This window comes from Pelobates fuscus, chromosome 9 (genome assembly GCF_036172605.1).
Source record: "Pelobates fuscus isolate aPelFus1 chromosome 9, aPelFus1.pri, whole genome shotgun sequence".
Classification (NCBI taxonomy): Eukaryota; Metazoa; Chordata; class Amphibia; order Anura; family Pelobatidae; genus Pelobates; species Pelobates fuscus.
In genome coordinates, this window is record NC_086325.1 from 30456144 (window position 1) to 30469832 (window position 13689).

The 13689-nt window shown below is 41.7% G+C and overlaps 1 protein-coding gene across 2 annotated transcripts in view; it reads left to right on the top strand.

The window, feature by feature from the left end:
- The window catches only part of SH3BGRL (SH3 domain binding glutamate rich protein like), a 72267-nt gene that overhangs the window by 13296 nt on the left and 45282 nt on the right, over positions 1-13689 (top strand). Inside the window, exon 1 of one of the 2 annotated variants that reach the window (XM_063431830.1) lies at positions 8775-9069. The exons of the other annotated variant lie outside the window; for it this stretch is intronic. Coding sequence (XP_063287900.1) covers positions 9025-9069 — 45 coding nt within the window. The 5' untranslated portion in view covers positions 8775-9024. Of the gene's footprint in view, positions 1-8774; positions 9070-13689 lie in introns of those variants that run through there. 2 annotated transcript variants of the gene reach the window in all.

Below are 13689 nucleotides of genomic sequence, written 5' to 3' on the forward strand. Positions count from 1 at the left end.
CCATATGTAAAAAACGCACAAAATTATTTTTTACCACATACTTTGGCATCTATTTGTGAAATAATGGGGGCATGTTAAGGCACAATATGCACCTTATGAGATACCCTGTAGTGTCTACTTTTACAAATGGTAGGCCTTTGAGTTTTTTTTTTTGAACAGTCAAACTGTTATAATACCCCAAATGGAAGCATAGGCTCATTAAATCCGTCTCTCAAAATTCTACTGTGAGTACTGAAAAGGACAGGTCTCCTATATGGCACTGTAGCTTCACGAAATAGTGCCAAAGACATACAATGGGGGTGTCATTTTACTCAGAAGACTTAGCTGAACATAATTTGGGGGGGTTTGAACTTAGTGGCACATGTGAAATATGCAAAATACCCAGCACAAATGCAATCCATATGTAAAAAACGCACAAAATTATTTTTTACTGCATACTTTGGCATCTATTGGTGAAAAAATGGGGGCATGTTAAGGCACAATATGCACCTTATGAGATACCCTGGAGTGTCTACTTTTACAAATGGTAGGCCTTTGTGGGGGTTTTTTGAACAGTCAAACTGTTATAATACCCCAAATGGAAGCATAGGCTCATTAAATCCGTCTCTCAAAATTCTACTGTGAGTACTGAAAAGGACAGGTCTCCTATATGGCACTGTAGCTTCACGAAATAGTGCCAAAGACATACAATATATATATATATATATATATATATATATATGTGTGTATGTGTGTTACATCAAATTAAAGCCCTTTCTGTCCTTTAAAAAACAGTATATAATATGTGTCGGTGCAATAAATTAGTAAAATGCAAATTGCAGTTGAACGCAAATAGCAAAAAATTCAAAAAATGCCGTTGTCATTAAGTGAAAGACAAGCTTCTGAAGCTCTGTCCTTAAGGGGTTAAAGTCATTGCATTGTGTTTCTGGAATCTGTCCTATTTGTGACATCTTAAAAAAAGTGCAGATTTCAATAGAAATGAACAATGTTATCATTTTTATAACTTGGAGCAGACACCCAACCCTTGCTGTCAGTTATAGAGTCAGGGAGGTTTTCTTCTGCATTTGTTAGCTCCACAAAGCTAACGGAAGTGGCAAGTGCTAGCAGGCACCTTATTACATCTCATTGTGAGGAGAGCAGCTCTGATATGCACCCTGCTGCTCCTGTACTGAGCCTTCTCAGTGAGAAACCTCTAAAAAGGCAGAAATCAATGTTTATGTGTTTTCAATGGCAGGGGTATTTCTACTAAATAGTTAAATGTTTTTTTCTTTTTTTGGGGGGGAGGGGTAATTAAGTCTTCCTTTAATGTTTTTATAAATAAAGTGTTTTCGTAATTTGATGAATAGGACACCCTAGCTCTATTAGGTTGCAATTGTGGACACGTTTTTGCACAAAGCATCATACCTAACGGATCGACTTTAACCCAGTTGTACACAAGAGGGCGCTCTAACTTTTCCAACACAAGTTTCAACGAGGCTGAATTTTTCACACTAATAATCACAGAACAGTGAAGCCTACCTATTGAAAACTCTGTAATGTAAATCACATTCATAACGTGACACAAACTCCCAGGAAACTCAGGTCATGAATTTTAATTCTAGACAAAGAGGGTAGGCAGAAAATTGTGCATTAAAGCAGCACTGTCATGGCCGAATTACGTTTTTTTTAACCCCCCTCCCGACTCCACTACATCTAATTGTCCCCCTAGTCACCCCCAAATGCCCCTATGAATCCCATATTACCTATTTTTTAATCTTGATTTTGTGATCGGACCTAGGTCCTGGGCGCCACCATCTTTGTGTAGGTAGATGAAGTCCCTGTGGGACACATCATCTGCCCACACTAGATAGCGCTTTGAAATTCATGCACATGCCCAGTTACACACTTGGGCATGCGAACAGGAATTTAATCTATTCATTAATTTGTCAGAAAGACGAATAAATGAATAGAAATTTAAAACGAATGGACAAAGATACTGTGTAATTTGACTCATCAAACTGTTGCTTTCAATTTGGAAAGCAACCAATCAGTGTTATGAGTCAAATTACACAGCATGGGAAAATTCCAAAGAACTTTCCCACGCTGTGTAAAATTACACAGAGCACTCTGGTTGTTTGGATTTCAAGCCATCCAATCAGAGTGCTGTGACGGGTAAATGTAGAGACTTACCTGTAAATCTCTTCATTTACCTATCAGGTCACTCTGATTGGTTGATTTCAAGCCAACCAATCAGAGTGCTCTAAATCAAATTGCAGGGCATTGGAAGGCTGCGGAGCTCAGTCTGCTCGTTGCCTTCGGTGGGTGAAGATGGATAAATTTTTTTGCGTCAGGGTTGTTTTTTTTCAGTCAGGTTTTTTTTTTGCGCTCTGTTGTTTTTTATTTTAACAGTTGGGACGGGTATTATGGATTTTTATTTGGCCTTTTTTGGGGCTGAAAAAAAGATTTTAGAAAAAAGAAGACATCAAATTAAGTAAGTCATTTTTTATTTACAGGTATTTAGTTTTCTTGTTCCCCCCTTCACTATTTTTAAGGTGAAGGGGTAAGTAAGTCTTTATTAGAAGAAAATTGGGTGGGTTACATTTAGCCCCCATCAGTCGCCCATGGGTGGGAGCCGGGGGGGGAGGACAATAGGTTCCGCCCCATAGTCATTTAGGGCCCCCACCCACCGCTCATGGGCAGGGCCGGACTGGGATAAAAATTCGGCCCGGGCATTTTTTTATCAGAGCGGCCCACTAAGAAGGGGCCGGGCAGAGAGGGTGTGTTTTGTCGTCACTAACGACAAACACGCCCCCTTCTCAAAGTGCAGGCCAGGGCAGACCATGCGCAGAGCTCTGCTAAAGATCTCTAGCATGAGAAACCTGTAGCCTGGGAGGTGGGGGGGGGGGGGGCGGCACGCTGGTGAGTGAGAGGGGGGGACCGGCACGCTGGTATCTTCCCTGGCGGTCCAGTGGGTGAGTGAACTCTAGCCTGCGAGGCTAGAGTTCACTCTCGCGAGATCCGGTCATTGCCATGGCAACGCGCCGGATCTCGCGAGAGGAACCCGGCGGAGCTGCAAGATAGAGCTCCGCCGGGTCCTCTCCCTCTCCAGCCACACGTCTCTCCAAGTGGGCCGGTGAGGGAGATCATTGATCTCCCCACCGGCCCTTCATTGAAAACAGCGGGGCCGGCGCTCAGATAGTGCCGGCCCTGCATAGACCGGCAGGGGAGATCCTGGGACTTCCCCTGCCGGCCTCGGCCCATGGCCACCGCGGCCCACCGGGCATTTGCCCGGTGTGCCCGATGGCCAGTCCGGGCCTGCTCATGGGTGAGAGCCGGGAGGAAGACAATAGGCCCCACCAATTTGTATTTAGGGCCCCCACCCACCGCCACAGGCTGCTCACTGTTTATATCACAAGCCCCTACTTGCGGTATAGCAAGTAGGGGCAGAATTTACTAATACTAAGTCATCTTTAATTAGTATTAGTAAATTTGACTGAAAGACCAATTTAGGTCTTTCAGCCTTTTGGTAGATAGCTCCCTAATACTGTGGGAATTAGGGAGCTATCTACTAAGCGGCTGCAAGATGCAGCCGCGGCATGAATCGGATCAAAATTAAGGACACATGACATGTCATGATTCCCTTTTATTCCAGAAATTTGGTCCTTAAAGGGAAACTCCAGTGCCAGGAAAACAATCCGTTTTCCTGGGACTGGTGGTACCCTCTCCCTCCCACCCATCAATCCCCGGTTACTGAAGGGTGAAAACCCCTTCAGTCACTTACCTGAGGCAGCGGCGATGTCCCTCGTCGCTGCCTCCTCCTCCGCGCCGCTCCTCCTTCTGATTCCGTTGGCCGGGATAAGGGATCAAGCATATATACAACGTAGAGAGGCCAATGTTGAACAGATGTACGCAGGAAGGCAGCATAACAGTAGCCGCGCATGCGCATTAGCGCTCCCCATAGGAAAGCATTGAAAAAGATTTTCAATGCTTTCCTATGGGGAAATGAGCGACGCTGGAGGTCCTCACACAGCGTGAGGACGTCCAGCGACGCTCTAGCAAAGAAAGTCTTTGCTAGAAATCAGGAAGTTCCCTCTAGTGGCTGTCTAGCAGACAGCCACTAGAGGAGGAGTTAACCCTGCAATGTAATTATTGCAGTTTATAAAAAACTGCAATAATTACAGTTGCTGGGTTAGGAGTAGTGGGAGTTGGCACCCAGACCACTCCAATGGGCAGAAGTGGTCTGGGTGCCTGGAGTGTCCCTTTAAGGGGTTAAATTAACATGACTTAAAATGGAAGGGGTTACTAACCAAGGTGTAAATCATAGTGAATGAAAATACGTATGGCAATATAGTTGTGAATGTAGCAGATTTGCAGAGTTTATTTTCCAAATGCACAGTTTTTGTGTTTCTCAATTTACTAGAATTCACTGTCTAGTGAATACAAAGCTTTGCCCCAGCTATCGTCAATAATAGCGGAACCTCCTTGGATAGAGTATAGGTTGTTTCAGAACCACAAAGTTGATGCAGGCCAATTCTAATCAACAGACTGTCAATAGTTTATCAATACTGCGTCCAATTGGGGGTTAGGATTCATGGCGTTGGTTATGTAGGCCTTTCACAAGGAAAACAGACCCCCCTATCCCGAACACTAATGGGCTAAAACTCATACCAAAAAGTTCTAAAAAAAACTTTATGTGCTGTTAGCATTTGCTAAGTGGAGACCAATATACAGCTCAATGGCCTGGAGATGAGACAGTACTTTCTATAATGTTCAGTAACCACATGGGGGCAATATTTAATAGTGAGGTACAAGCATAAATACAACGTAGAGAGGCCAATGTTGAACACAGGAAGGCAGCATAACAGTAACAGGCCAAGCCTGCACCAAAACTGTATTTCCCAACAGTCTTAGATTAGACAGAATAGTCCCATTTCTAAGCTCCTGTGCCACAATCTCTGGTTTGTTTCATGGTGTCCGTTCGTGGGACACCAAAGAAAACTGAACTCAGAACATTACGTTTATATGAAAGTACTTTAACAGTGGTTTGCGCACAACTTGTATCACAGTTGATGCCTATAAGGGGCAGGCCCAATGGAAAAGGGGCTGACCTGCCCACTGAATGGTTGTGCCAGCCTAGCATCAAGCTTACCAGACTGACTGACAGCCTGTCTGGCAGGCCCCAACATACAGGACCATGCAGAGCATGCTACAGATGTGCTTGTGCTGTGCTGCCAAAGGACATTTCCTTGGTGTCCACACGTGGGGTCAGGGAATAAAATCAGGGTAGCGGGACAGAACTCTGAAATCAGGACTATTGGAAGGCTGTCAACAAGTGTTGCTGGCTAGTGCAGCTGCTTCTGAGCCTGGCATGCATAGTGCCTCTTTAGGCTGGATTGCCCCTTTTTTTGGTCAGTCCCACCTTGCATCACATAATCCCCCCCCACACACACACCACTTACCCTCCCCATCCCCTAGTGCACATTCATAGTTCCCACTGTTAGATAGATGTTATACAAAGTCTACATTTACCCCAAAGCACAGGTGTGACTGATCAATGTTCTTAGGGTACAGTAAGTTTTTATTAAAGGAACACTATAGTCACCTAAATTACTTTAGCTAAATAAAGCAGTTTTAGTGTATAGATCATTCCCCTGCAATTTCACTGCTCAATTCACTGACATTTAGGAGTTAAATCACTTTGTTTTCCCCTGGATATGATTGACAGAGCCTGCATGGAAAATAAAACTGGTTTCACTTTCAAACAGATGTAATTTACCTTAAATAATTGTATCTCAATCTCTAAATTGAACTTTAATCACATACAGGAGGTTCTTGCAGGGTCTAGCAAGCTATTGACATAGCAGGGGATGACATACTCGTTTTCCTGGCACTAGAGTGCCCTGAGGGTGCCCCCACCCTCAGGGACCCACTCCCGCCCGGCTCTGGGGGGAGGAAGGGGTTAAACTTACCTCTTTCTCCAGCGCCGGGCGGGGAGCTTTCCTCCTCCTCTCCTTCTTCCTTGCGACGTCATCGGCTGAATGCGCGGCAGGAGCCGCGGTCGCATAGGAAAGCATTTACAATGCTTTCCTGTGGACGCTTGCGTGCTTTCACTGTGATTTTCACAGTGAGAAGCACGCAAGCGCCTCTAGCGGCTGTCAATGAGACAGCCACTAGAGGTTTTGGAGGCTGGATTAACCCTCAGTATAAACATAGCAGTTTCTCTGAAACTGCTATGTTTATAAAAAAAAAAGGGTTAATCCTAGAGGGACCTGGCACCCAGACCACCTCATTAAGCTGAAGTGGTCTGGGTGCCTAGAGTGGTCCTTTAATAGGGCTCTCTTTACAGGAAGTGTTTATGGAAGGCTGTGCAAGTCACATGCAGGGAGGTGTGACTAGGATTCATAAACAAAGGGATTTAAATCCTAAATGGCAGAGTATTGAGCAGTGAGGCTGCAGGGGCATGTTCTATACACCAAAACTGCTTCATTAAGCTAAAGTTGTTCAGGTGACTATAGTTTCCCTTTAAGTAAAATATAAAGTTTGCTCCTTCCATCAGTGGGTGGGGTACTTACTTGTCCACACACAAAGGCTGTGTCCTTCAGTACTGCCCAATTGAAGGATGCAAGCAGTCATGTTTGAAGTTAAGCACGTGTGCATCACTACTAACTGCGGGGATACCGCAAGCAGGTGGGTAGGTAGCACATAGTAACAGGTAAGTAGCACTGGCAAGCAGACTAAACTCTTATAGATAGTCTTAAAGGACCACTCTAGGCACCCAGACCACTTCAGCTTAATGAAGTGGTCTGGGTGCCAGGTACCTCTAGGGTTAACCCATTTTTTCATAAACATAGCAGTTTCAGAGAAACTGCTATGTTTATGAATGGGTTAAGCCTTCCCCCTATGTCCTCTAGTGGCTGTCTCATTGACAGCCACTAGAGGCGCTTGCGTGCTTCTCACTGTGATTTTCACAGTGAGAGCACGCCAGCGTCCATAGGAAAGCATTATGAATGCTTTCCTATGTGACCGGCTGAATGCGCGCGCAGCTCTTGCCGCGCGTGCGCATTCAGCCGACGGGGAGGAGAAGAGGCGGATCGGAGGAGGAGAGCAGGAGGAGAGCTCTCCGCCCAGCGCTGGAAAAAGGTAAGTTTTTACCCCTTTCCCCTTTCCAGAGCCGGGCGGGAGGGGGTCCCTGAGGGTGGGGGCACCCTCAGGGCACTCTAGTGCCAGGAAAACGAGTATGCTTTCCTGGCACTAGAGTGGTCCTTTAAGAGAACACAGCCTGATGTGTGTTTTCATATATATGTAATGTATAGCGAAGCTGGGTGGGCTCAGCAATAACAGAAATAAGAAAACCCGTCAGTAACATTCTTTTTCATATTAAACAAAACAAAAAAGGTTTGTCAATGTCAAAATTAAAAGCATATTTTATGGTTCTCCCCTACACCTCTGCTAGTCTGCTTCGATTTTGTTTCTGATGTCAGAGAGTGCTTGGACAACAGTTATATCAATACAACCCACCACACGCCCACCACTTTTCTGAATATTTCCCTCTCTGGCATAGAATCATGGCCACTCTAGTACCAAGCAGATAAAATGCTTGGCTGCATACCCTTGTTTAAAAACATTAGTGAAATAAATGGCTGTCAACGACGTGTTATCACCACCTTTTATCACCATCCGCCACAAAAAAACTAAATATTTTCATTGGGCCTTGTGTGGACGTTCGTAAATAAACATACATCCTATAATGAACTGGATGATTTGATTTGGCCATTGTCCAGTCACTAAAAATAAAGGGGTTTATTCGCTGAACCATGAATTGTGGCATACTCCAATATGAATATACTCAAGCTACAGTCACAGGTTGGCTATTTTATCCGTATGTTGCCATTCAGAATTTAGTTTGTTGTAATTTAGGGCTTGGTAAATAACGCAGTAAACTGGAGTTTTGGGAGAGTCGGTGTCCCATGAGAAAGTGTTCAAATAAATTAAATGAAGGGCTTGTGGTCCCAAGGAGACAGCCACTAGAGGCTGGATTAACCCGACAGTGTAAACATAGCAGTTGTTTTAAGCTGCAGGGCTAAAACTAGAGGGACCTGGCACCCAGACCACTTCATTGAGCTGAAGTGGTCTGGGTGCCTATAGGGGTCCTTTAAGAATACCGGTCCCAAAGTGTTGAATCTGCTCTACTTAGCTACTTCCATTGCTTTGTGAGACAGTTTAACCCCTTATGGTATCCGAGGAACTCCTCGCACCATAACTTAATTCTGATGAAGATATTATGGTGTCTACGGTGTTCCTCTAAGGTTGCAGCTTCCTAACAGGTTTATTTCACTAAATTCAGAATTGCACTGAATCATACCATTAAAGCTATATTTGCTCCAGTTGTGTTTATTTTTTCCCCTGAATTTTAATTTGATACAATTTGGAATGTAGTAGATAACATTGTTATTTGTTATGGTGTGAACTGTTAGGAATTCAATGAGAAATTCTATTGTTTTGCCAGAAAAAGTTCTCAAAGTCATGTTTTCAATTTCAGTTATTGTGGCCTGAAACTTAAAATTCACTTTAAATTCCCAACAACTCACTCTTTAGTGAATAACCCTGCCTGTGCTAAAAGGCTGTGCTTCTCTGCTAACAGCTAGATAAAATAATCCTGAAAACATCAAAGCTGGAAAATGTTGCTGTCTTCAAAATACATCCAACTGGAGTCAGCTCGTTCACTGTGCATTTTCACATTTGTTCCATTAAATAAAGTTGGTTGAAAAGAAAAGAAAAAAAAATCAAGAAACCTCCCTATGGACAAACCATCCTCCAGTGTTGCAGAACTAGTGCTACAGTTGCAGCAAGAAGGAGGTGTAAACCCAGCATCCTCATCCCCTGGACAGACTGAGTGTATACTAGTACTCAGAGACCCTGCACACATCACACAGGAGACAAACTCTCAGCCAGGAGACTGCAAGCAGAGAACTAGCATTACAAAAAACAACCCAGAGCTGCAGGATCACTCCTATCATCCTCATCTTCCAGCTGTGCAGAGGCAGGATGGTGATCAAAGTTTATATTGCAACCTCTTCGGGTTTCACATCGGTAAGAATGAACTCTCACACCCCTGCTAGGAGAGGCAGTGGTCTGGGGGGAGGTTTGTTATTTCATAAAGTGTTTTTGTTTAAATATCCAGAGTGGTGAGCAGACTACTTGCAAGCCACAAAATAGGGCTTTCTATAATCGCTTTCCTGTTATGGGTACATAGATCTATCCTGTGTACATAGAACACAATACATATGGTCTGAGACTAAACAAATAATGTGGGTCATATAACTTGTTCCCATGGTAATGTGCGGTAGAAGTCAATAGAATCCTTTTTCAGGAGGTATGGTTGACATAGGGCAAAATGTTTAAGAAATATGTGCAATTACATAGCTGGTGATGCTTTAATGTAAAGGGTTAACATGATAACTTATTGTTGTTTGTATATTAATAATTATAAATGTGTTGTTGTTTTTTTTATAGTAGTATTGTTTATTTCCCACTGATTTACTATTAGATCCTTCGCTTATGGGGGTGTGTGGTTACTGTCATTTGTTGAGTTGTGTTAAGTAAACACTGAATTTGAAAACTGAAATGCAATAAATGCGGATTAGGATTAATTCTCCAACTTTACCAAAGTCACAGTTTGGCTAATTTAGCCTAAATTTTACTATTAGTTTTTTAATTTACTCTGACTCAATGCTTAATGAATAAATACATTTTATTGGGAAACCCTGCAGACTTTGGGGTTCATACTGTCTTCAGTTTGTTGGGACCTTTTTTTTTTTTTTTTTTTTTTGGATGCTTCAGAATCAGTATGTATTTTGGGGGGCTTTGAGGGATATGTAGGTTTTCGGGGAACCTGTTGTATCCAATATTTTTGTGTTGTTGATTCCTGGTGCAAAAGGTCTCGTTGATCATTTTTTTTTAATTTCTGTAATAGCTCTGTGGCCTACTAATTCCTTTGAATAATTCCTTTGAATCAGCCATAAAACATAGAGCGCTACAGTGGAATGCTAATGTATCGACCAGCATTCATTGAGCCTGTTGCCCCATTGATCAAAATGCAATCTTTTACGTATCTTTTCTGTGATTTTTGTTTATTTTATAAAAAAATTTTATTGAGTTATAATTCTGGAATACTGTATGAATATGGACAAGACCCCTGACATGCCACCTGGCCTGAAGCTAGAATTAGATTTCAATTGTCTTCATCCACAGCCATCACTTCATTGTGTCAGAATGATGTGCAGTGTAATGGATGTGTGCTGGAGATTGCCCAACCCACACTAATTAGTGCATGTGTGTGACAATCTCTGCGCTATAAATTGTCTTTCCTTGATAATCTTTGGACTGCAGCTGCTTGGCAGCAACTTACATACATGCTGATAAAATGCTTCAATTGATATAAACCTCTCTCCTCCCAGGGCTATGTAATGTGACCTTTTTATTACAAGATTTCAGATTTGTAGCAAGATCTGCTAAACGAACATAAGGGAGCCCCATAATTCTAATAAACAGCTATTCTCCGATACATACATTTCTACCATTCCCTGTGAAACCGTATCACTATGTAAAAAATGTATCCTTATATTCACTAAACTGTGAGTTGCGAACTCTACTGACATGCTTGATTTAGGCCGACATAATCAAGCAGTGGAGGCTCAGCTCTCCCAAGTTTGGGCCTTCACTCAAAAATGTAAATGTTACATGTACACAAGCATTTAATATGCTATTTGAAAACTTTAGGGGGCTTTTAACAAAATAAATAAAACTCATTAAACAATTTTATTAATTTTTCTTTTTTTATCCTTTTTTTTTTTTTTTTTTTTTGAATTCTTACACAGTATGCTGTAGGGTTAGAAAGTGTTACTGAATAAACGTGACTGTGCATGCACATTAATGTCTGTAGAGGGTTACCAAATGTTTGAGAATTTTATAAACCAGAAAGTATTCAAGAGTAATCTTTATTATTCTACTCTTCAAGGAAGGGAGACGCAGCCACTAAACTCTATATGAATGACTGAAAAAACACTGGAAATCCAAAGATTTAATTGTGAACTCCTGGGTATTGCAGAACCATGTTGTACGTCAGTGTTTCTCATTCCAATCCTTAAGAGAATCTGTCACGGTGTTCTTACCTTACCTCAACCAATTATTTTCTCTTTTGTTTCTCCTAACATATATAAGGCAAAGCAGGGCCTACTTTTCCTTATGTATTTTTCCTACATCTGACAAAACTTGACCAATGGCGGAGCTATCCATGTCATGTTTTGTCTTTTCCCCCGGCTGTCACTAGTGAAGGCTGTGAAGAAAAAGGCATTGTCTGTAGAGGCCCTTGCAGGATGCTCCATAGTGCTCAGGGCTATTATAGCTCTAACCTGGGCTTTATTGGAGATGATGTGCCAGTAAACTAAAGTGGATCCTACAGAAGAAAATGGCGGCAGCCGCGAGGGACAACTTCAGGAAAGTAAACTTACTTTCCCCTAAACCTTGCAGCCACTGCACACCAAACGGTGAAGTCACCATCAGAGGTCTTTGCAATAAAAATTCAAAGACCCAAGAAGGGGAAGGAGTGATTTATAAGACAAGCCAACAGTCCAGGATTTAGACTTTTCCCAATTCTGTTCCAATGCGAAAAACCCGGACTGTTGTATCTTGGAGGCTGGGTTTGGAATCACTGACCTAGATATGTACATCATGTAGAGTGAAAACCTGTGCACTCAGTAGCAGGGAGAATGCCAATCCATGCAGTAAATGTGGCTACAAGATTAAAATGGATGGCCGATTATTAATGCTTTCAGGAAAACTGTGGCTATTCTCACTTTCGATTCTGCCATCTCTAAACAGTGAGACGGCTTCAATGCTTAAAGTGAGCTTATCATGACAGGTAAATTAAACATATAGCCGCTCACAAAGCAAAAAAAAAAAAAATATATATATAACTTATCATAATGATAAATGATATATTCCATTGCTTTAGGGGCCGTTATGTGCATACCTTCCGTACAGCTTTCCATCGCTGCTGTGCTACACTAATGCCCTTCTGTAGTGAAATGGTCTTTTTGGGGACACTCCAAAGCAGGACCATCCTCCCTAACAATGTCAACATGCGAGCTTATAGGAATGTACTCCTTCCCGGCCATATTAGAAGTATGGAAATAGACAGACAGTAAATGACATTGATTGACTGAGATTGTTGGATTTACCCACTCTCAGCCACTCATTTCTATCATGGTGGGATTAAATTTACATTGCTAATACAGAGTTCCTAATTCCGCATTACAAATGCGGCCCAAAAGAAGTAGCCTCCAGACACCGACAGTAGCCCAACGGTTTATAACAAACTGTATGTAAATGGTTTGGTATGAAACCGAGGAAAGAGGCACAAGGGAACTCTTGTAACGAGCTTTACTGGTTATGTTTCTGTGAATGTCCCTTTAATGTTAATATAACCGCCTCATGCTGGTGGCAAATAGAAATTGCAAAAATAAGTGGCTCAGAAAGTTCATTAATATAGTAGTATGACATTTAATCACTAAATAATGACTTGTGTGTCAGCTGCAAAATGGAGGCAGAAATAAACAAATTGTGGTATACTGAGAGCTAATTTGGCCCACATTTGGCAATTCCCTCGCTGATTTCAATATTTTCATGGAGAAACCTGAAACATGTAAATCTCAAAGTTTAGACCAAAATAGCCAGACTTTTAGTTTAATTCGTTTTGTAGACAACCCTAAAGTTTAATACACGGGGGCATGATGGGTAAAAGAGCAGAAAGGTTGTGTTTTTCTGCATGGAGAGCCCTGAATTTTTTTTGTTTGTTTCTTTTCTGAAGACTGTGGAAAATGCTTTGAAAATAGCCGAAGAGACTTTAAGTTTATAGTCTCCTACCACTATAACCACTGCAATAAAACCTTATCGTCTGTAAATGTTTACAATGCCCTTCTCATAGTAAAGGTTTATATCCAATAGCAATTTAGCCAGCCATGACTGGACTACAGGATCAGGCAGCTTTTTGCCAAATAAAGTAATGTGGGAGATTTAATGCACGCCAGTTCTTGGTGTCAGTTTACAGGATGCACGTATTTAATTACATTTACCTCTGCAGTCCTGGTTCTTTATAAGTAACCTCTGACCCTGCAGCTGCTCAGAACTGCAGCTCCCATCATGCTCAGCTAACGTCAGTAACGTTTTGCCTATAGCATTTCCCAGGCAAAAAAACTGCTTATTTTTTTTTTTTTTCTTCTTTCACTCAGCAGTAAAAGATCTACAAAAATCTTAGGGAATGTTATTAACCCTTATTTTGGGTAGTAAAACAGCAGTCAGGCTGATAACATTTATACATGTTTGCTTTGGGTCTGATTTTATTTACACTATTTACACGTGTATTGAAGAGTACAAGCATAGAAACTAACAGATGGTGACTGATAAATAATAGTCAAAAGTAGGCAAAGTTTGTCATTAAAATACAGCTGCATTCATTCTTTTTTTTTTTTTTTAAGGGAATACTTTAACGTTAAAAATAATATATAAAAAAAAATGAAATTTTTAATATTTCTGTTTTTATTAAATGTTTTTGGAAAGAAAAATACAGAATGAAGCATGGTAACGGTACAATGTTCCCATGTGTAGAACATCATCAGACTCCATTTTACAATAATAAACCGACTCCTGGTA